This window comes from Falco peregrinus, chromosome 14, assembly GCF_023634155.1.
Source record: "Falco peregrinus isolate bFalPer1 chromosome 14, bFalPer1.pri, whole genome shotgun sequence".
NCBI classification, from domain to species: Eukaryota; Metazoa; Chordata; class Aves; order Falconiformes; family Falconidae; genus Falco; species Falco peregrinus.
In genome coordinates this window covers 24,550,605-24,573,064 of record NC_073734.1, presented here as the reverse complement: position 1 = coordinate 24,573,064, position 22,460 = coordinate 24,550,605, and the positions used below count along the sequence as shown (strand labels likewise).

General features: G+C 41.3%; 2 protein-coding genes across 7 annotated transcripts in view; both read right to left on the bottom strand.

The window, feature by feature from the left end:
- Nucleotides 1-355: 355 nt before the first annotated feature.
- ARL2BP (ADP ribosylation factor like GTPase 2 binding protein) lies at nt 356-9,923 on the bottom strand. Of its 5 annotated transcripts, none has more exons than XM_055819150.1 (8): nt 9,867-9,923; nt 8,912-9,025; nt 6,616-6,677; nt 5,877-6,056; nt 4,832-4,938; nt 4,069-4,154; nt 2,748-2,844; nt 356-1,625 (listed from the first exon to the last, which is right to left on the bottom strand). In XM_055819150.1, exons 2-8 carry the CDS (start codon nt 8,944-8,946, stop codon nt 1,563-1,565), a joined length of 630 nt encoding a protein of 209 aa, XP_055675125.1. In that variant the 5' UTR covers nt 8,947-9,025; nt 9,867-9,923; the 3' UTR covers nt 356-1,562. The 5 variants fall into 5 exon arrangements, with proteins under 5 accessions (XP_055675125.1, XP_055675126.1, XP_055675128.1 ...); XM_055819151.1 differs by having other exon boundaries at nt 9,817-9,886; XM_055819153.1 differs by lacking the exon at nt 9,867-9,923 and adding an exon at nt 9,739-9,839.
- A 270-nt stretch (nt 9,924-10,193) lies between these two features.
- Nucleotides 10,194-22,460, bottom strand: part of RSPRY1 (ring finger and SPRY domain containing 1) — a 39,158-nt gene continuing 26,891 nt past the window's right edge. For both annotated transcript variants that reach the window (XM_055819111.1, XM_055819110.1), the window contains 6 exons: nt 21,845-21,988; nt 18,917-19,028; nt 17,816-17,918; nt 16,435-16,587; nt 13,926-14,030; nt 10,194-12,970 (listed from right to left, as the gene is read on the bottom strand). In XM_055819111.1, the coding sequence (XP_055675086.1) occupies nt 12,874-12,970; nt 13,926-14,030; nt 16,435-16,587; nt 17,816-17,918; nt 18,917-19,028; nt 21,845-21,988 (714 nt within the window). In that variant the 3' untranslated portion in view covers nt 10,194-12,873. The remainder of the gene's footprint in view (nt 12,971-13,925; nt 14,031-16,434; nt 16,588-17,815; nt 17,919-18,916; nt 19,029-21,844; nt 21,989-22,460) is intronic.

Sequence of the window (22,460 nt, the reverse complement as noted above, 5' to 3'; positions counted from 1 at the left end):
GCTAAATGCAAGCCAGTTTCCACAATGATGAACATACCCATATATAAATCAGTAGCAGTACAAAGGCAGCCCTCTTCATGCATTGTTATGACGTTAAAACTCTGAAAATGTGCAGCCAGACTTAGACACAGCTCATTATATTAAAAAAATCAATCTCTTTAAAAAGCCCCTCTGCCTGACTGAAAATGCATCAAGCCAGGGGCGAGTGACAGGAGTGCCAGAGGGACGAGTGACTCTGGGGCCAGCAGCCCACAGAAAACGCAGACAGAAGAGAGCGGCGCAGAGGCAGAAAGGTGTAACGGAAAACACTGAGACACAATTCCCCATCAAATAAGAATTCATCCCCAGCCACACCTTGTAGCCTCTGAAATGACAAGAGACCTTGCTTAAAATACAACAGGACTCCCTTCAGAATATAACTGCCTGAGGTATTCACTTACACTACCATTAAAGCAATTAATTGAAACAACTGTAATAAAAAAAAGAATGAAAACTTTTCTCAGTAAAAAAAATGATGAGTATTTTTAGTTTTAGCTGCAAGTAATTATATTAGCTCAACAATTAACAATTAAAATATGTCAACAGGATTCTTTTAAAATTCAATAAAATCTGTTCCCAACATTAAAAAGTCAACATTATATAAAGAGGCAAGGAGTTAACCGAAGAACCCCAGGCCATAATTTTACTGTCTAGGCTAGTGTTGCTAACAGCTTAATAGCAAAACCGTGCCTTTTCATCAGCATGCTATTTAGTGACACAGTGGTAAACACGTCTGTGCCCAACCTACCATCAGGCTTGCATTACTAGAACTAAAGCAGCTGTGCCACTACTGAAAAGGAAGTAACAACTTCAATACATTGGTCGGATTTTGGTTTATCGTGGTTATTTTCCACAATGTAGAATAGCTGGGGCCTGAACAAGTGAATCAGAGAACTCTGCACATTAGGGATAAGACTTCAAAAGCCAGAAAGCAGACAGATTTACACACTGACATACCAGCTGTCAGAGCTGAGAGCCAGTCTTATGCTAGAACATCTATTAAGAATATTAAAACATGTTCTTCCATTCGAAACCCATAGCACTTAAGATCATACCAAAGTATTTTTAAAAAAAAACCCAAACCAACAAACATATGAGGGACTCTGAGGTTATATATTCACACCTGTCCTTCCAAGAGCTGGAGGGACATACTCTTCTTACACTGTCTTTTTGATTCTGAGAAGTTCTCCATTTTGGGGAGATGGTGAAGATGCCAACCCCAATAACAGGCACACAGACCTATCTGTTGTCCTCTCAGTATGCCGAGCTTCTCAGCATGCGCAACAGTTAGGCTGGTGTACAAATACTGTGTTTACTAAAAACAATTACAATACTAATGAGAATTCACAAACAGATGTTTCTAGCATCAGGCCTGTGAAGGTATAGTCTTGAGGGTGAAGGAGTTTTCATCATGTAAAAGTGCCGGCTTCTTATGACCTTTAGTGTTTTAGTGTCCAAACGAAAGCAGCAGCACTCATCTGCAGAAGGGAAGTAATGCATAAACTGCTCTAGGAGATTATTGATTACTTGTTTAATGAAGTCACCACTAGTCCACTGCTTAAATCCAGGCTTTGACCTTCCTTTTCCTATAAACACAGAAGAAAAAGAAATCTGTGACTCAGTGCTGCTTTGGAATTAGCAGTTCAAAAAACAAAATGGGCAATACATACTCGGTTTGTTGCATCAAATCAATATAAAATTACATGTTACCTGAGCATCTGTGACTGAATGTGAACCCAAACTTCAAGAAGAGATTGTGCAGGGATCCCTGCAGTAAGGCCACTGTCGCCTCTGCCAGCTGTACGTCCAGGTCAGAGCAGAGTCTGGTTACACCTGGTCAAGGACGCCCAGCCAGCAGGCTTGCCTAGCGCTCAAGGAACTAGTGACAACCAGCTCTGTGGTTTGCTTCTCAGGAGACCCCAAAGGTGCAAACCCCAATTGAAACGATTCCTGCTGCTAAGACACGGACTGTCTCTTTGTCCTCAACCTGCCCCCAATTTCACAAAACTTAAAGGGGTGGGGGGAGGTGGCAGAGGGCATAACTCTTGACAACAACTTTGACTCTTTTTCTACTTTGTCAAATATGACTGGACAGACACTGGAGAGCATTTATGCGTTTCTCCCTAGGAAAAAGCTCATCCAAAAACCTTAATACTTCTGTTTGTTTATCCAGTTTGGACAGAGAGGAGGAGAAACACAAATGAAAAGCTAATTTTGGACTGACTGGGGGAAAAAACCCACACCCAATGACCAAAAAAAATGGTCAGTGTTGGAAGGGACCTCTGGAGGTCATCTGGTCCAAATCCTGGGGCTCAAGCAGGGCCACTCAGGACTGTGTTCATACAGCTTGTGAATATCTCCAAGGATGGAGACTCCACAACCTCCCTGGGCAACCTGTGCCAGTGCTCGGTCACCCTCACAGTGGAAAAAGCGTTCACTTGGAAAGCAACATTCAAAGACGCAGAAAGCATGTGTTTCTGAAGAACTGCTCCACATGCCAGCTTCATTCATGTTTTCTAGAAATTATTAAATGTGGCTTTTGAGTTTAAATAGCCAGTCAGTCAAGTTATTTTTCTTCTGATCCTAGTACAGCCTTTGAATAAATGCTGCTACCTATTGCAGTAACACTACCTTTGGTACTCTCAGGCAGAGCTACAGAAAAACAAGAGCCATTATGCCAATGAAAATACACAACGTGACATACTTACAGCTTTGTAATCCAAGAACATTTCTTTGAAAGCCGGAAAGTCAGTAAATGTGAGAAGCATATCGAATAGTTCACTTGCCATTTCATCTTTGTGCTGTCTATAGAGAGAAGAAGTTGGGGAATTAAAAAATTCTGTGGGAAATAAAGTTGTTATTTTAGAATGACAGGAGGTCAAAAAGGATACTGGCACGAGTAGAACAATATCAAAATTTAAACAAGAATGTTATTACAGGTCTATCATAAAGCAAAACTTGAGCCAAATTTTGCCTTGCAGTATTGCCAATCCAAGTGCATTAATATATATTGTATTTGTCTAAATCCAAGAGGTAAGAGTATCACATCAGTCCTTGGAAACGAGACAAAGAAACTGACCTTTAAGTCAACAGAAGTAACACCCAACTAGCATTTATCTCCTTATTTGAGCACTGAAACAGGCAGACAGTCCCTTGAAGGTGAGAAAGGCTGGGGAGAGGCACAGAGTGCTCATACACATCCCTTGAGAATGAGGCATTGCACTGATGATTCTTGGTAGAGGACTTTTGATGAAAACATTTTGGAAGAAAGACTCTGTGCTCCCGTATCAGGAAAGTCTTGTTAAAATATGCTAACAGTCAAGGCCTGGGGCTTTTTTTGCCTTTTAAAATTCTAAATTATTTAATTCTTATCAAAAAGAGCTTTACCTTAAACAGTCTACCTTCTAAGTGTACTGTGTGCGTTCATAGTGACTTCCCAATGTCTTATTTAAAAAAAAAAATTAAAAATGAAATTTTTATTCAGTTCCAAACTACATTTGATTTTCTTATTCAAGAGGAAAACCAGTGATCTTTCAGAAGTGATCTCTTAATGAAGTTGGTTAAGCTAAAGTGATCAAATACAAAAGATTAAGACAAACCAAACTCTTCTCTGAATGCTTTGTACAAAAATTGCATTAAAGGCATTTCATCACATGACTCTGGATAAGACTACCAGGCTATTTAAGTGTCCAACATGGAGCCTGAAGGAGATAAATGAGACCTAACCTTTTACAGGTCTGGCTTTGAAATGCCAATGATCATGAACACCTCCACTGTTCTCATTCTCATTTCTCTTCCTACCCCTTAAAACCCAATATATTTCAGCATGACAGTTCAGAAATTTAGAGTATGAGGACATACTGAAGTCAAGAAAAGTGGTCAGTCATTGCCTGCATGAACACTTCTTTTTTTAACTAAAGAGGAACCTCCTTCTAAAGGAAGAAGTGTCAAACCTAAGCTTTAGTCTAGATAAAAATAATTGAAAGGCACATAAGCCGCCCCCCAATCAAAAGCAAAGCAGAGACTTACTGCAATGACATTGTGAAAGCAGTCATATCAAAACCAGGAATCAAATCAAGCAGCTTTTCTTCCATGTATTTCTTTACTATAGAGATCTGAAAAAAACCAAACAAACCACCTCTATAACTTCGTAACAAATTTCTGGAGCAGATTTCAAAACAGCACATCTTACTTACACTGACACCTTATTGACACTTTGTATTATCCTCACTGGGCGAATAACTGCACATTCCTTAGCTGGGCATTGCTAATTCAATTACACCACCGCTGAGGCACAGAGCTGAACATTTCTGCTGGGAATACTGGTGAGAACTAACACTATTTGTATCTAATAAATTATTTTTAACTCATTTAATGTTATTGACTAGTAGGCCAGCAGAGTTTCATAATTATGCTTTGCACGAAGAATGTAATTGGAGTGTCCAATACAGAAAATAAAACAACTAGAGAAGAAAACTTTGTTATGCCCAAATGTTAAATGTATTATGACAGTGATTGGCTAGATTTCTATTCAAAAGAGTTACACAACTTCCAAAACATCTATAGACATTTCCAGGTGAAACAAAGAGAAAGGAACCTAATGCTCCAGAAAGCATTTTTCTTGCTCACAGCACATTCACGACTGTGCTTCAGAAAGAGCCAGCAGGCAATACAGCAGGCAGTATGTTGGCTCTGCTCCAGTTAAACCTCACGTAAAGGGGGCAATATGGGACCTGACACCAGCCTTAATAAAAAAAACAATACGTATGAAAAATAGGAAAAAGTATCTCACATATTCATTAAAAATAAAAGTATAGATGAGCTTGTATTCTTCCGAGTCATCAAACTCCCGGTAGTGCTTCTCCATAAACGTCCTCTGTGTTAACTGGAAATCATCATCTGGGCCACAACACAAACGCACCATACAGTTAGGAGTTTAGTCATTCTCTTCGTAACACAACCCCCCCATTCTCCAGCGCTCTGCTTGCCTGTTGTAATCACAGAGCCCCGTACACGTGCAGAGTCACTCACACCACCACCGCAGCTGCTGCTGCGCCGCTATTTCTGACCCATCTGCGAGAAGACAGAGGCTGCTGCTACTGGAGGGCAGAGTGACTCCAGTTAAGGAAGCCGAACCAACAGGGCAGCAGCGCATCAGCCTGCATTTTGACCGCAACTGTGTATTCAGAATGAAATGGGACGAATGTGTCCACCTAGCAAGGTCTACAGTTACTTGTTAAGTTTCGTTTACACTCAGTATTAGCAACGAAGTCCTCCTCCTTTATGTTTACTTAATAAGGTTATTTATCCTGAACCCCTTTTTGCTCAGCCTCCCAAGTCAGCAAAACAACTGTATTTTCTTACCAAGTGAACACCTCTTCCCTACAAGAATTCAAAATATTTTTTTCCTTTATTTAAAAAATATCAGTGAAATTCTTCAGCAATTGAAAATTAATCTGGGCATTTTTTTTCCAGTTGTGGAAGGAAATGAGTAAAAATGAACACGATAAAAATTACCACTGAATTCAACACGAAAGGTAGAAAGTTTACTTACACACAGTATTAAAATACACCAACCTCAGCTTTCTAAATCCAAACGCGTTCAAAATTAGTTTTGTTAGAATTTCTCCAGATTCAACTACATTACCAGGCAACTGAGGCTGCAGAATCTACATCTCTCTGGGAAGGATGTAGTAAAAAAGATTATATGCTGTTCTTATGAAGCACCTGATGCCCGAGTAGCATGAATTCTGTCTTGGTATCTTGTAAACTACTTCTTGCACACACTGACTTCTCAGATAAAATTATGATCCAGAGAATTTAGCATCTTTTATTACCTAAGCTCATACAATGAGATTGGTGCCATTCAATGTTCCTGCTATGAACAGGTCCTGCCACATTACTGTTGTATGCAAACGTGTGAGTTACACACGCAACAAAATCAGCTCTGGACAGTCTCAAAAAGTGAAAAGTGGCAAGACATGATGACACCCATCTCCAGTTACACAATGTTGCTGCTGAAACAGAGGAAATACTCCACGTTACGAAGAGACAGGACAAGGAGCAGCACGCTTAAAACTGCGGCACAGGCACTTAATATTACAGATTACAAAAAGCTCCTGCACTAGCAACAGGCAGCAAAATTGCCTGGACAAACCATGGCAGCTTCTAAGAATGTCCCGACAAGCACGTTAGCCAAGGTTCGGGAAGAGCTGGGGAAGGGAAGCCTACCTCTCACAGTCTCTTCCATCCCCTTTACAACAGGGTAGAAAAATCCCTGAAAATTTTGATTTCTACGTGAGATTTACAAGTATCTTTACTCAAGCAGCAGTGTATTGCAGTGGTGCAGAGAATAATTTTCAAGACTCCTAAGCACACTGTTGTGCAAATAGCACACAAAAGACCTTTGTGTATATTTTTACTGGGCTGCCAGGTTAGGGGTCATGGGAACAAAGGAAGAAAAGCTTCCCTGAAGCAGGCAGGGGTTATTTTAGCTCTGTATGTCTGCTAGCAGAAGAGCAATTTGCAACGTATTTAGCACCAATCTTGTTGTCTACAACTACTTGTAGATCTTACCTATTATGATAGCCTCCAGATACCCAACAACTGTATCAAACTCTGCATCAGAAGGGGAGGATCTGAAAGCAAAGAAAGACCATACTGTACAAATACATGTTTCAACCACAGCAGAAATAAAAGTTAAAATTAAGAAGTGTTAACAAAAGCCTAAGCACAAATAATCCCAGTAATTACAAGATTGCCAAGTAATTTCCTAGTTTCAACCTACGAAATAATTAATGACGCTGATGAGGAAACAACTTAATGGGGATGCTCATCAGGCCTCTACTGTATTTCCCCCCAGGAAAGTGCCTGATTGAAAAAATAAATAAATAAATGTTGGTTTACTGGCATTACTTTCAAGGTAATTCTACTCCTGGTGCAGAAGGATGTAAAGAATGTTAATTAGAACAGCAAATTAAGCCTTTTCCAACCCACAAATCCCAGCTGCAGCCACAAGCTTTCCTCCTGCTCTCTTCCCTGCGTAGCTCTACATGGTGATCAAGAACTCTAAACACTCTACAGAGATTATTTTGGAATACTTAGTTTTGTGAAACCACTTAAACTCAGTGTATACACAAGTATTGTATAACCAAATAAATTTAAATATTGTTCTTTTTTCTTATGCAGGAAAAATCCCTACGTGCTACAAATAAATGGCATCACCTCCTAAGGTCATTCTCTCACAAGCAAATAGTAAACACTTATGGATCTGAAGTGATCCAGGGAAGAAATCTTTGGTACCAACGTTTTAGGACTTTGGATCCCTCTGCTAAATCTATTATTGTGCAGCTTGTTTAGACACAGTAAATAATCCACAGGATCTCCTCAGCATTCACAGCTCATTTTTAGGGGGGATGAACTCCTCCTATATTCTCCAGGAGATGAAAGATTGGCTTTTCTCACACATGAGGGCAACCAGTCTCACAGAACATTTGTTTTTAACAAAAAAAAAATTAGCTTTGATCAGCGAAAGCACTATTTAAATAAAATTAAATGCCTCTTTCTTTCAAATTTCTCTTTAGTGAAGAAAGCAAAACACTCTTTCAGACTAAGTTTTGAAAACTCATTGAAGTTATTTTGCTATTGAATAATACTCCTGTGAAATTAATCCAGCAACAGTTCAACTATAATGAGCCACAGGGCTCATTCTGTCCAGGAAAAATGAAAAGATATTTGACTTAAAAAGGCATCTGATCACAAAGCAATGTCCTAGCAACATTTCTGATCTGTTAAACCTTGGGAGAAGAGCAAAGCCAAGGCCAGGAACTGGGAAAGTGTGCTCTTCCACCAGCAGGCATGGCACAACACCTCCAGGAGAGATGCTGGCACAGCACAGTTGAAGCATTACATACCCTAAGCATCACACTTAGGACTTCAGGCAACAGGGCTCATCACTTCCCATTTACACATAAGGACTGGAGACTTTGCCACGGATAATTTCCACTCTTTTCTCCCCCCTCCAAATAACTGCTACCAGTTTTATAGCTTATTCTAACAGCAACAGAGAAGTTAAAGTATTAATTTAAACCCTGGTTTAAGCCTGTAAGGTAAATAATGGAATTTTAACTGTTTCAAAATAAGAGCAATTCCATCTCTCTATGCAACACCTGCATCCGCATACCTGAAGAAACACATCCTCACCAGTCTCGTGGTTTAAGCTTCTGTCGCCTCATCATGTCTACTCTGGGCCAGCACAACCTGTGCTGCTGAAGCAGCCCCAGCACATGGCCATCTACGATAAGTCTGTAGACTGAAAGAACTAGATCTGTGAACTAGTGACAGAGGCACCAGCACACATCCCCTTCTGCCACAAGCTTTAGGAGAAGAGTATGGCAGACAAACACGGGGTGACGCAGCATCTTAGCATCTACCGGTGTAAAATTTAGTCGAGGCCACCTATAAAAGGTCTCGCATGTCTAGAAGGAGCACATTCAAACACACGGGAATAGTCACTTATTAGAATCTGCAATATAAGGCAACACATGCTCTTGAAAAGGAAAAATTTTGAATTTACAATTAACAGGGGAAAAAAAAAGAAAGACTTTTTCAGCCTTATAGTACTTATTTTGATCACTCAGCCAGGGCTATCTGGTGCCACACTCACTGAAGTTACATTTAGCTTGGCTTCACCTGAACTCTGAACTGATGTCATTCCTTCCTGGAACTTTGCATTCTGCACCCCTGTTCACCTAAGAAGCAGAATCTGCTAATCAGTGAGGTATAAATTCATTTGTGTAATTATATTCCTATCAAGATATTTTAACTAGTGATTAGCTTATTGAAAATCTGACACAGAAGGTAGCATATTCACATGGCCACGAAGTTTTCTTCATCAGAAGTCTCCATTGTTACTGCATAACCAGGCTGGAGAAGAAACAATCTGCTACACTGCTGCTGTTTGTGGTTATTTCTTCTTGACAAAGTGCTAAGGAATAACACATGATTCAGCATTAATACAAATTCAGTTGTTAAATTACCACACACTCCTCAAACAGCGAAATCAGGAATTAATCTTTAATGTTTAGGCATAGGAATTTCAAAGTCATGTTCTTCCAAAGTTATTGCTGCTTCTTTTCTGAAATACCAGGAATTCCCTCTGCCTACGCAAAGAACAGGCTCAACCCCGCCCCGCACCTGCGGTTAGTGTCTGTAAAGGGGGTCTCAGGTGACCTTTACATCTGTTCTACTGAAGCATCTATGACTATTACAAAGACACATGATAAAGAAGCCAGACAAGATGAAGACGCCGCCTCGGCCCTGCGTGTTGCAGAGAGCCTGCAAGCCGGGCTCTGCCCAGCGACACCCCGCGCCGGGCCAGGGGCTCTGCCCTGCGCTGGCCCGCGCCCGCCAGGCCCTGGCCGCAGGCAGCTGCTGACCCTGACACGGGACAGGGCACCCAGCACCCAGGGCCGCGGCAGACGGGCCAGCCGACTGCTGGGGGCGTGCTGGGGACACCCTGCCCCCGCCACCCTAGCGGACTTATTCCCGACGCCGGCCCTCAGGGCAGCCCGCCGACGGGGCAGCCGGCTCCATGGCATCACCCCGGCGACCCACCGCCGCCTCCTCTCAGCCTGGCCCCGGGGAGCGCGCAGGCCCTGGCCCGCCCCGCATCCCCCTTCACAAAGGGCCCCAGCGCACCACGCCGTCGGCGGCCCTCCCCAGAAGGGGCCGGGCGGCCCGGCCCCGTCAGCGCTTCCCCCCGAGGAAGGCGAGCACCTAACGCGCCCCCAGACCGCAGAGACCCCGGCCCCGATCCTGCTCCGCACCAACGGCCAGCGGCCCGCCCGTCTCCCAGAAAACGGTTACTTCCGCCCGCCCGCAGCCAACCGGAGAGCGGAGCCGGCCGCGGAGGGCCCGCCCACGTGCCGAAGGCCCCGCCCACGTGCCGAAGGCCCAATGGGAAACGAAACCTCCGTCGCGGCGCTCCCCCGCGGGCCCTCCCCTCAGGAACGCGCCCGGAGCACAGCAGCGCGCGCCGGGCGGCCTTGCGGGGGGGCGGGGGGGCGGTAGGGGCACCCCCGGCCCCCCGCCCTGCGCGACCCCCGGCACCAGAGCGGCTCTCGCCAGAAGCAACAGAACTAACAGACAACAAACAGCCTTCGAGACGCTTTTATTGTTGAACGGGCTGCTACAGTTGCTGTCCCCTTGCGAGGGCCTGCGGGGCCAGCGCCCCCCCGCAGTCCCGGCGCCGCTGGAGGGGTGCAGCAACCCGGGGGGCCGCTGCCCCAGCCGCGGAGGATCGAGCTTTACAAAGCTGTCCCCGCCGCCGATCCCCGCAGAAAGCCAGTCGAACCGCACAGTCTTTCCCTTTGTGAAATGAACAGGACCGTTCTCTGCAGCGCAGCTCCCTCCTCCGGCACCATTGGCTCCCTCTGCCCAGCACCAGCTGCACGGAAGACGGTCTGGGGCAAAATTTTCCAAAGCATGCACCTCTTTTCCACAAAGAACGCAGGCACTTAGTCCCGTGTCCACAAAGGCAGTGAGGCTCTTCGGTCACCTCCATCTCCAGGGGACACCAGACACCTAGGAGCCGTTGTGGACCTGGGCCTTAAGAGCTTAGTCTCATAGAGCAGGTGATACAGATCAGGAGTCCTAGGCACTTCTGAAAATTTTACCTCAGTTAATCCTGGCCAGGGAAACCAAAGCCCTGAAAGTTTCTAGAATCTATTAAGGCAGAGTTCAAAATGGTTCTGTCCTACCTCTTCCCTAAAGTATGGTTTGTATCTTTGTACCTTAGGGATAAACACCTATCATTGCATTTGGAAGCATTTAAAACTTCATTTCAAGTGATTCTGAAATTCTAATATCCTTGTGGCAGTGATGATGTTCACAGGTTTGCTCATTCAGCACCGAGCAGGAAGGGACTCAGCCCCAACTGGCAACGTGGCTTACAGCAAAACATCATGAAGTACAATCAGTGAGGAAATGGGGTCCCTGTGGCACAGATTTGCCAGTCTGACTTGAATCAAAACAGGCATCCAAGGTGGAAGAGAATTCACATTTTTGCAAAAAGACTAACCAGTACTGTGTTTTATGGATTCAGTCCATATTTGGAAAAAAAAGTCAATAAGAAAATGATGGATAGAACTTTCCTAATTCATGCATTATACCCTAGAGGTACAATGGAGACACTTTTTCTTTTTTTTTTTTTTTTTTTTTTTTCCCCTCTTTCCTTTTTTTTCTTTTTTTTTTTTAAATCTCTGGATGAATCAGCACCCTTGAGTTAGCAAAGGCAGAAGGTGAAAGTAGTTGCTAGAGAGCTTGATTCTGGGACCTGTGTGCAGAGCTCTCGGCTCCTATTTAGGTCAGCAGGAAGCAGAAGTGCTCAGCAGGAAGAAGCAGCCTCAGCTCTGCTTTGTTAATATGTGATAGTACAATAAAGATAATTAACGATTTTAAAAATAACACTTATCACAGCACAAGAATTCACTACAACAGCCTCTGCTACAGAATCACTGCCAAGAAGTGGGATGGTTTTGGTGCGAATTGTGTGTGAATTAGTGAAGTTCTACTATGTAGCCAGATAATTTAAAAAACCCAACCTGTACAAGTCTTGAAAGAGACAGTCATATCCTCAGTTGGTGCAAAATAAGTGTAACTCCAACAATTTTTGTGCTATTTCACTGACACCAGCTGTGAACCCTGATTCCTTGTAGAAACCTAGTAAAACAGTCAAAAGCTGCCTGCTGAAATGGATCCTTGACATACAAACATCACAAACATGTAATTAAAGTGAAGCAGAGATTCCCACTGTATGATCCCTACCAAAAATATGAAGTGTGGCCCCAAACCTGCTCACAGCAGGACTGACATGTGTCAAGCAAGGTGCATTTTTAATGAGTTACAGAATAAGACAGAATTTGCTATTCAAATAATTTTTAAATAAACTGGCCCCAAATTCTCCTCCAGTCTTTTAAGATAGCTCAATATTTCCAAAGTGAATATAACTTTCAAAAACAACACTGATTAAAAAAGATGTTCGATGATACCTTAAAAAAATACCCAGAATATCAAATTAATTCCAGTCCAGCATTATAATTAGTTAAGAATACCTCCTGAAAATTATATCCTCACAAAAAAAATGTGGGTACTGAAGTTAAAAGCATCAGAAACATGTACTTGAAAATACTACCGATCTTTTAACGTTTAAAAACAAATCAGAACATTCTTTGGAATCACCAAGTTACTAAAACATGTGTTTCTCTATAGTCTCCACACTGTCTTTTCAAATCAGTCTGTGTACAGATTAAGTCCTTGAGCAGTTTAATACCCACTGTCGAAAAATACAGTCTCTGACCAGCAGGAGGCTACATTAAACAGGAAAACATTGGCATTCTCTTTTTAGTACTGACTTCTGCCAAAAATAGAGAGACTTTTGAGCACAAGAGAGAACGGCCCTGTTTTAGGAGATGTTTCTTTTCTCTTCTAAAATGCATTGTACGTGTACTTCCAGTGCAAATTTTTTCAGCACTTGCGACAGGCGAAAAGGAAAGGGGGAAGAAGAGAGACACTCTCCTATGGTCTTGCCTGGAGGAACCGATAGCCATAGCACACTGACCTACCAGCTCTCCTCACTGTTGAAGGCAGTTCCCATTGCTGGCAACTTGAAATAGCTTATTAAAGATTTCATTTTTAAGATAAACAGATTACAGTTTAGCATGAAATCTGGCCATGGCTATGGTTCTATGTGCGTAAAGATTGGTTAGATTCTTTCCCCTTTCGGTATTGGTTGGAGTTCATTAATAACAAGTCCGTGGTATTTCTCCACACGTGTCATGAAATGTGAGAGATCTGTCTGACTCGGGTTTGTATTTCCTGTCGACACAAAGGGCAGGTCTCCAGCTGCAAGGCACACTCCATGCACAGGTCACTGAAGGAGAAAAAAAAAAAAAAAAAATCAGTTAAAGCCTGCATTTACAGTATGAAAAAACCCAACACCAAGCCCAGAAGCACTAAGCAGTGTAGTTAGCCTGCTAGAAGCACAGTCAAGGTAAGTCTTTCAGTGTGGAGATTAGAAATTACAAGTCAGGTGTTGTGGATCCACAGGCTTTGAGAGGAACTCCAGCTGCTCAGGGTCTCTAAACCTGAAACTGCTTGTGCAGTTGGCCAGGATTAACTTGTGATGCTTCTGTTCATCTTAACACTTGCTCCGGTCTGGAGAACAGCAGTCCTAGCACCCTGCGTGAAGCTGACTCCACTTCTTGTTGACACACACTGGGCACATTTCTTTTTAATCTTCCACCATCTAGACCCATGGGAAGACTGCTTCCAGGAGTGCTCTAAAATCACTACGGATCTGGACTTAACTGGATTAATTTCCTGGAATGCTGCTTAAAGACAGGAAAGTGCTATGACTGTATTACTCATACTGCTGTCCCATTTTTAGCTTTTAGAGGAATTTGTGACTTGAGACAACCCATTTGTTGAACATTTAATGAGTATATAATGAATCTTCTGCTCTCCTCATGCAATCTGGATTTCACAGCAGCAGTATTAAACAAGCACTCATTAGTAAAACCTTTGATATCAGGGAATTAAGACTCTGCAGCCTAGAGGTAACGTATGTACATAGCCACAGTACTTCCCCAAACCCAGACACACACACAATTAGGGATTAAATCTGCTCAGGTCTAGGATGAGAGGAGCAGTGAGAATGCTATACTTAATTTTTGTCACATCCTTAAAAGGAGGGTTTTTCCTTTATGCTGGGGAGTCAATCAAGATTAGCAGGGACTGCATCTGGTCTCAGCTAGGCTGAATGTCAAACACATTTTCCCGTTTCTTTGGGTTTGGGTTTTCAGGGGGGATTGTTTTTAAGGTTTTACCTGTGTCCACACGGCCTGAGTTCTGTGTCTGCTACCTCATCACAGCAAAGCGTGCAGCAGTTCTCTCGGATACTTACTTGCTTCAACAAAGCCAGGCGCCTGTGTCTGAAGAAAGGGACATGCAAACCCCCCGACATTAGTTTGTCTAAAAATGATAGATCCATAGCTACGCCAAGTATTCATCAAGACCAATGAATGCAACACTTGCCTGCACTACTCAACACTACTGCTGACAAGTATCAATCATAACTACCCCCAAAAAAAAGGCTTAACACGGAGAGATGTTCAAAACAGTCTTTGACTCCCTATTCTGGTCTGTCAGAAAGGGACAAGAGGATGTTAGATTACAATTCTTCTAGCTCCCACAGCTGAACACTTGAAAAAAATCGGGTTTTTTGTATCTATGTACTTTTCAAGAGTCAAGAAAAAAAAACCCCACAGATATACCACACAAACCCATGTATCAACAACATTCAGAAACCCCGTAACGCTGTGACACAAAGAATAGAAAATAAACTCAACAGCCCAGTATGGCAACTGCCTCAAGGGAGGGTAAATGGATTAAAATCCCCTGTTTGATCAAGTAAGACGTTTCCGATTTGGAACACATACACTACACATCAAAACCGTTCAATGGCAGGGTGATGTGTCTAGCCCAGACTGTGCACCAACACTAGATGTATTTAATTCAGCACAACTCTCTACAGGAGTTTATGTTGTCCCATGATGGATAACCAGGGTCCACTCAGGCCCTTGCCTTTTTTTCCTATCACTTTTAAGATCAAAGTTGTCTTTTAAATCAGGATTGGCTTACCATTTCCAAACAGTTCACACTGCAGGGCAGGGATGATCTTTGTTTACACAAAGAGCAAGTGTCCAAACTGGAATGGAGCCTTTCAGTACTATCACATATTAAATAGGCTCTAACATAGGAGGCTGAGTTTCTCCAGCCAGGCATCAACAGGAAAGCAGTCTCTCTCAGGTGGCCTAACACACCTTTTGGCACAACCAAGTAACAGCTCTCACAGCTAATGCTTAACATTGCAAGAGTAGTGCCAGAATGACATCAATAACAATCACATCTGATCATCAGCTAAAAGTTGCAAAACCTCTTACCTAGTACATGAAACTAATAAGACAGAAGGACATTTAATTTGAAAAGGGGCTGACAGAGAATGATAACTAACAGATCATCTTAAGGGATTAAATTGGATTCTCACTTAAAGCGCCTGCAGTCACAAGCAGGTGTAAGTTATTCTGGCTATAGGCAAGTACAAAATGGTCTTGCAAGTTGCATTTGCCTTTCTCTGCATAAACACAGTATCACAAGCCTCAAACTTTGCCAATGCATGACTGATCCACAACTAAGGTACTTTGTTTTTTTTTAAAAAACTAAAATACTAAAGTACCTCAAATACACTTCATCAAACAGATAATTCAAAACCGGTCTCTGCATTTTCTTATAGCCAAGGGTACCTACCTCCAACAAATTGCACTGCCACTCAATTAGATGCAACAAAAGATTATTTCAACCACATAAATCAGCACCACTCTAGAGGGCCATCTTCAGATAAAGCTGCAAATCTGGGGTACCCTATATCCCAGATTACACTGTATATTGTTAACATTTGTGTTCCAGTAAGATTTTTTTACTACTAGTGACCTAAACCAGAAACGCCTTTAGTTTTCATTCCTACTAGAAATTTGGTACATTAAGAAAAAATGTATCCAAACCTGTTTCTATCTGGCTCAATTTATTTTTAGGTGGGAAAGCACTTCCAAATTTGAATAACCTGTGTTGGTACCATCTTTCACAGGTGGGGAAATTTTCACCTGGATCAGAAATAAGGACAACTTCAAGTCATACAATCATTCAGTACCTCCATGCTGCCAACATCACAAATTAGGTCAGTTTTAAACAAACCATCTTTTTTTGATTAAGACTATACCTCCTCAACCAACCTAATAATTCTCAGACAGCAGGAGACACGTTTACTAAGAACGGTTTACTGTACAGTACTAGTTAATTTTAATTTAACTTAATATTACAAAAAAATTAATTCAATGGATTTTGGTTGTATATCTCCTTCCCTACTCATGAAGTTGCACTGGAGCCTATGGGTCTAATCCTTTTCTGAAAGAGACCCATGGAGGTGTGACCCCATAAAAGATTAATTTTACTAAGTACAATACAAGACTATGCAACTTAAGAGAAGCCAGTTTTCTAGCTCCCACAGCTGAACACTTGAAAAAAATTGGGGTTTTTGTATCTATGTACTTTTCAAGAGTCAAGAAAAAAATCCCACAAATACACCACACAAACCCATGTATCAACAACATTCAGAAACCCTGTAATACTGTGACACAAAGAATAGAAAATAAAATCAACAGCCCAGTATGGCAACTGCCTCAAGGGATGGTAAATGGATTAAAATCCCCTTGGATTTATTTATATAAATATATATGTTTCTCTGTATGCAAACACACTCAAACTAGACAGGAGGATTACCTGGGCAAAATGATTTTCTCTTCTGCTGTCAGAAAGGCATAATCGTTAAAGGTACTAAACTTCATTGATGGTGGGTACTTGAAAGGTTTCGCCCCAAAGTTGAACTCACATTGTTGATAGGACATGAAACTAGCAGCAGCGAAAAAGCCAGATCTGCAATATGATGAACACCAGACATTTTAGAATGACTTAAGCAGTAATAGAGCTTCCCAGACATGTTACTACTATTACCAGACAAAAATACACAAAGAGGCAAATTCCTTCAATAGAAGTGTTCTACAGCTAATTGAGTGAAAAACTCAAACACATTCCGTTTCAGCTGCCCATACTTACCCTGTTTAGTTCTCTACTTCTGAATTTACTACCAAGACAGCAAATAAAGGCTGTCTACTCTACAAATAGGATTAGTCACACACTATAAGAGTAGATACATACATCTGAACAGCCTACAATCCGATCCTCTTAACACTGATCAGCTCAGGTATCTTCTTCAGCACTGGAAAAAAGTATTTTTCTTCCAAACAACTGCTGTTTAGTGGAGTTGCGAGGAGCAGTACCAACTGCAAGGGACACCTCCATGTCCACCACTCCTCCTGCTTTATCTGAGCAGGCACAAATCTAGGGAACTTGCAACTCATACACTTGCTCCGTGGGACCTGTGCAGGATGAAGCCAGATCCGAGCTCTCTTTGCACCATGCCCATCTGTTCCTCCTTGCCCTTGCAGGATTACCTCAGGACAGCTGTCTTGTCTTCACAGCCACACAGACACCTTGTAAAAACACCAGAACTATCACCTCTTTCTCTTATTTACTGAAAGGGCCCAAGTTGCATAATACCTTCAGTTTCAACCAAGTAATGGAATCTGTTGAGTCAGAGGAGCTAGCCACATGTTAATTTTAACGGAGTTGGCAAAATAAGCCTAACTCCTTTCTGTAACGCTACCAAGACACATCCTCCCATGAATACTCAATATCCTACTACAGGAACTGGCTCCAGTGAACAGCAGTAAGTTAATATGCACTCTTCAGCATTTACAGGACTGAAGCTTTATTGTTTTAGAACATCAAAAACTCCTCAAGCATTACTAGAAGTTTGTTCATCTTTGCTATAGCCTCATTCTACCTCAGTCCTGTACTAGTTCAACAGTAGAAGACAGCAAGTTGAATCTACCTTTGGAAAGGCCTGAAAAATGGACCCTGAAATCCACCTGTAAAATTATATCCTTCTCCTTGATTTCTAAGCAACTTTCAACTGGGAAACCTGCTTCACGATGGCTTCAGGTAAGCAAATATGAATTTACATCTCAAATGGGAAACACTTCATATAATTAAAACAGTTATCCATACAGGTCACTGTCCTTCCAAATGAGCACATACTTACACAGCAGATGAAAATACTTGTTTCTCAGCAGGAAGCTGGTTTCCATTTAAATAGAAGATCATTTGCTTTTCTTGCAAGTCTAGTAGAAATCCTATTGTGTCTCCTTACATGCAAAACAAAAAGATTTTGCGTCTGTTAAATGTCAACAGCTGAAACATTTATTTTCAAGTATCACACATCTCACTGAGTTGTCTCACTTAAAAGGGACTACTTGCAAAATTGCAAAAACAAAGGAAAAAACATTGATGTAGATAGCAACTAAAGAAAAAAACCCACAAGAAAATAGTAAAAAAAGTATTTTAGTCTGCCAGAGCATTAATACAACATAGTTGTAGAGGTATTGCAGAGTATTTGCCAAAGCCAGAAGAAAAGCTGAACTCCATCTCTCCTTGGCCGTTTTGCACCTGTTGAAGATATCCTCGGTACACATACTTGCTAAAGTTTGTTAAAAATAACTAGCACAAGTGTATTATAAAAAGGTGTTTTAGCTTAGCCATCCTTGGGAGAAATTTTTAATAGATGAGAAGGCAGCACAGTTCACACAAGCGTAGCATGCGCTGACTCCTACCAAGATTTCAAAGCAGAGATCAAGAACAGAACTTTGCTGTCCAAGTAGTTATCCTTGTCTTACCAAGAATTTGAAGCAAGCAAGACAGTGCAACTCCTCCTTAAAAAAACCTAAGATCTAACTCAAGAGATCAAGGTTTTTTTCCTAGTCTAAAATAACTTTAAACTCAGAAAGACAGATTTCAACCCTGTTCCATAGAACTACAAATATCTGGGAAAAAAGTCTAATGATTACATGTCCAGCAGTGTTAGTCAGCGCTATGATTTGTACTCTGCCTATGAAAAGAAAAAGCATTTAATGAACAAGACTCTACACAGATTGTGGAACAAGACTGCGGTGCCCACCTTGTACGTTTAAACCACTACAAATACTAGTAAAGGCACAATAATTATTAAACATTTAGTATTATCAGGATTAGACAGTAACTGCTCTATTCACACCTACTAACAAACCATCTTCTAGACACCTGCAAGAAGGAAAAAATCCTGTGCAGAAATCCAGTTAGGATAAACAGCAGAAGGCGGACCGAATACCTTCTTTCCAACAGGGATGGGAATGTGGTTTACTTCTGGCATTATACCAAATCAGCTGCCGGCAGCCATCGTATGCACAGGAGTATTCATCATCCCCGATGCCATAACCTTCCTTTAGAAAAAAGAGCAAAGCATTTCAATCTGCAGCCATTTCTCACACAGAGCAGCTAAAGTTTCATTTATTCCACTAAACTATTCATCTAAGAGCAGGAAGGGTTTCTCCCACTGCTGTTAAGATAGTTTTTTCAAACTATCTTCATTTCATTTTCACATCAAAAGGAATTTTGTTGGGATGAGGAGCAGGGAAGAATGGGACAAAATCATAGAATCATTTAGATTGGAAAAAGCCTTAAGATCATAGAGTCCAACTTCGGTCTCCAAAATGTTTTCATTCTCTGTGAGCTCAAAACTCTCGTCTACTGAAATATTTAAAAATGAGAAGGCTAGTACCCAAATAGCCAGGTTAACTTTTTACATCTTAAGTCAACACAGAAGCGTAACCACTCTCTTACCCTGAAAACCCAGACTTGTAATACCTTCCCCTAGAAGATATCCAAGGGCCACCAGAACATAGAGTATACAGAAGGAAAACAAACCCATAGTTCTTTCACTGAATTTGTTGCATATTGTGTCTATTTCAGTGCCAGCCTCCCCCAGTTTGTGAAAAGGTTATCAAGTGATAGTCCCAAGGTCCGAGACAAATGCAAAACTAAGTTTCGGAGTGGGAGAAGAATGTGCCATGCAGGAGAGCCCAGACATGAAACCAGAAAGCATTATGGAAGATAACGTCCCCATGCTCAGCACGGTTTGTCTGGAGTGCAAGTACTAGACAGTGTCTGATTACACAAGCCTCTGATGTCCCAAATTAAAGCTAAGCCCATCTAATGGGTGTTTAACGTCATCTTTAGGACTAGTCTTTTTGTTACACATGCTGTAAATGAAGAGCATATGGCTACTCTGATGACTGTGTTTGTGATATACCCAGAAGATATCCTTGTATTTCAGGTAGACAACTGACGAACTTAAACAACAGTAGCATTTAGCCACCAGCAAAACAGCAGCAACAGAGAAATCATCCTGCTCAGAGGTGTGACATCTATTGTCTGTCATGCCTTGTACAGGAAGCACAGATAGAAAACTGCACATACATCAAGCTCCTTAACAGTAAGGGGGGGGGGGGATAAATAATCATTTAAGCCTCTTAGCAGCCTGAAGGCAGACACACAGCCTTTTATTTCAAACAGTTTCCATTACACTCCAAGTCTACAGTGCCTGTGCTCAGGACAGGTCTGTATGGTATTTTTGTTTGGTTGTGTTTTGGTTTTATTTTGTTGTTGCTGCTGTTTGGTTGGGTTTTTAAATTTAAAATCACACTTGCAATTCCATGCTAGAAATGCAGGACTGGACTTTGGACGCAATGTAGAGATATGTGCATATTATACACAAGCAGAGGACAATGCTATTTACATGAATAGTTAGAAGAAATGGAGCAAGACCACTGAACTCACAGGCTGACTTAAGTTAAATGGTGATAAAAGCTACTCTCCCATTCCTGTGGGGTTTCTTGCCACTGGTGTTTGTTTTGTCTCCTTGATGTACTTCGCTCATACCCCACACCATCAATATTTACTCACACATATTTGGCCTATCTTCATACTAGCTTCTGCATTTGACTCAGCTGTAGAATGACTTTTTCTATAATAACCAGAAACGAGCAGTTTTAACTGCTTATCTCTAATCATTATATATATATGTGTATAAGTATTTCTTCCCCTACATTAAATTCCAAGTAGGAACAGAAAGCCATGCAACTACAACAGTAAGGGCGGGCTACAGGTACATTGCTTACTCAAGCTTAGCCCACAGAATTGCCAACTTAAAATTCCAGTACTGTATTTCCATTCTGGTCAGTGACATAGGCTAGGCCATACATGCTTTTTGTATGAAAATCCTAGCTTGCATGTTAATGAACTTTAATGGAAGTTTGGAAGGCAGATAACATGCAGAGTCCTCTCTAAGAGAAGCAGAGAAGTTCTTTGGGTAGTAATTATTATAGATTTAAGAAAGTACTCATTACATCTCTACTAACATTTGATATTATTGACTATAAGTTTGGACTTCATGTGCACATGGCACATTTTGTTCTAATGCTAGTAAGTAATAATTTAAGTAAAATAGTAAAATAATTTTAAGTAAAACAGTAGGGAAGAAGAATACTTAGAATTAAGAATAAGATACTAGCTTATCTGGATGAGAAGGAGAGCAAAGCAAACTAAAATAAGACAGCACACTTATTCTCTATTATAAGAATAAAGGCAAGAGAGTAGAGGGTTTATTGTTTTTGTAATCCTGATTTTTCATTTAAAGGCTATCATGTACCCAAACTGTACCACATTGAATCTGCTGGTAGCAGCAATGATACCATGGTATCCCAGAGTCAATTTAAATAACTTTCACAAGGTAAAGAAATAATTAATTTAATAGGAAAGTATGTTAAAGAGCATAATCAAATGGCTGCTTCGTGACCTGCGTACAAGTGCGTGCATGATAATCTGTTAGTTCCTACTGAGTAACTGTTTGCTTCCAGAAACAGAGAGCAACCACTGCTGTTACCTAAAGAATTTCCAAGAGATTAAGCCACAAGAAATTATCCTGCAGCTTCCAGACAACAGCAAGTAGATAAGAAGCTGTCACTGCTAGCACCTATGTATGACTTGTATGAACAGTGCCAGTCTGTAGCAAGGACAGTACAGCCTTTTCTTGTACCAATAAATTCAGCAAAAATAGCTTCACAAAAGTACAGAAAAACTGAAGGAAACACAAGTGCTCAGTTACTACCCCAGAATAATCAGAGCTATTTTCATAGGTGGTGTAAGCAGAAAAATACTGAAGTTACATCATCAGCTAGGTGACATTACGTGTACTCACATGATTGAGAAATTTGCTGTCTTTGGTAGCCCATCCTATCTGCATCACCCCCGAAGTAATGACTGTAACTTCATAGTACCAAACTCCAGAATCAACACAGAACGTACATCTAACGCTTTCAAAGGATGAGGCATCACATCGAGCCTACCAAAACAAATCCAAAAATTAAGTTTTGACAATATTAGCATTCAAACAAGCCCCTTTCTTTTTGGCATGTAAGAATACACCAGCATAATTTTAGAGGCACTTCAGACAGAAAGCAACCTCTCTATAGAGCAATAATTGTCACACAAACTAGTGAGTAGGCAGGACTAAAAAAAACATTCCAGTGGTAAACCACAGGGGAAAAAAAAAGCGTAGAAAGTTGACAGAGTCAATTTAAAGACTAAAACCCAAGTCACTGGTTGTTAGTTGACTGCTGGCATGAAGGAGAGAGGTGTTCAATGTTAATACATGAAAATTCATCTCCAAGTAGTCAAACAAGGTTTCAGAAAAAAGTAACAGAGGAAGAAAAAAAGCCCCAAAACACACATGGCTGAGACAAAAATCCTACTGCTACGGGGTTTTCAAAATAGATAGAACAAACAATAGGAATTATACTTTGTGAACAATTTTA

Coding starts and splice junctions, on each gene's coding strand:
- ARL2BP (XM_055819149.1), bottom strand. CDS start 9,051: ATGCTGAATCATGTGTTATTCCTTAGCACTTTGTCAAGAAGAAATAAC. Junction 6,678..8,911: donor GAAGAAAACTTCGTGGCCAT/GTGAATATGCTA, acceptor CTTTGCTTTCAG/ATCCTCCCCTTCTGATGCAG. Junction 6,057..6,615: donor TCTGGAGGCTATCATAATAG/GTAAGATCTACA, acceptor CCTCTGTTTCAG/CAGCAACATTGTGTAACTGG.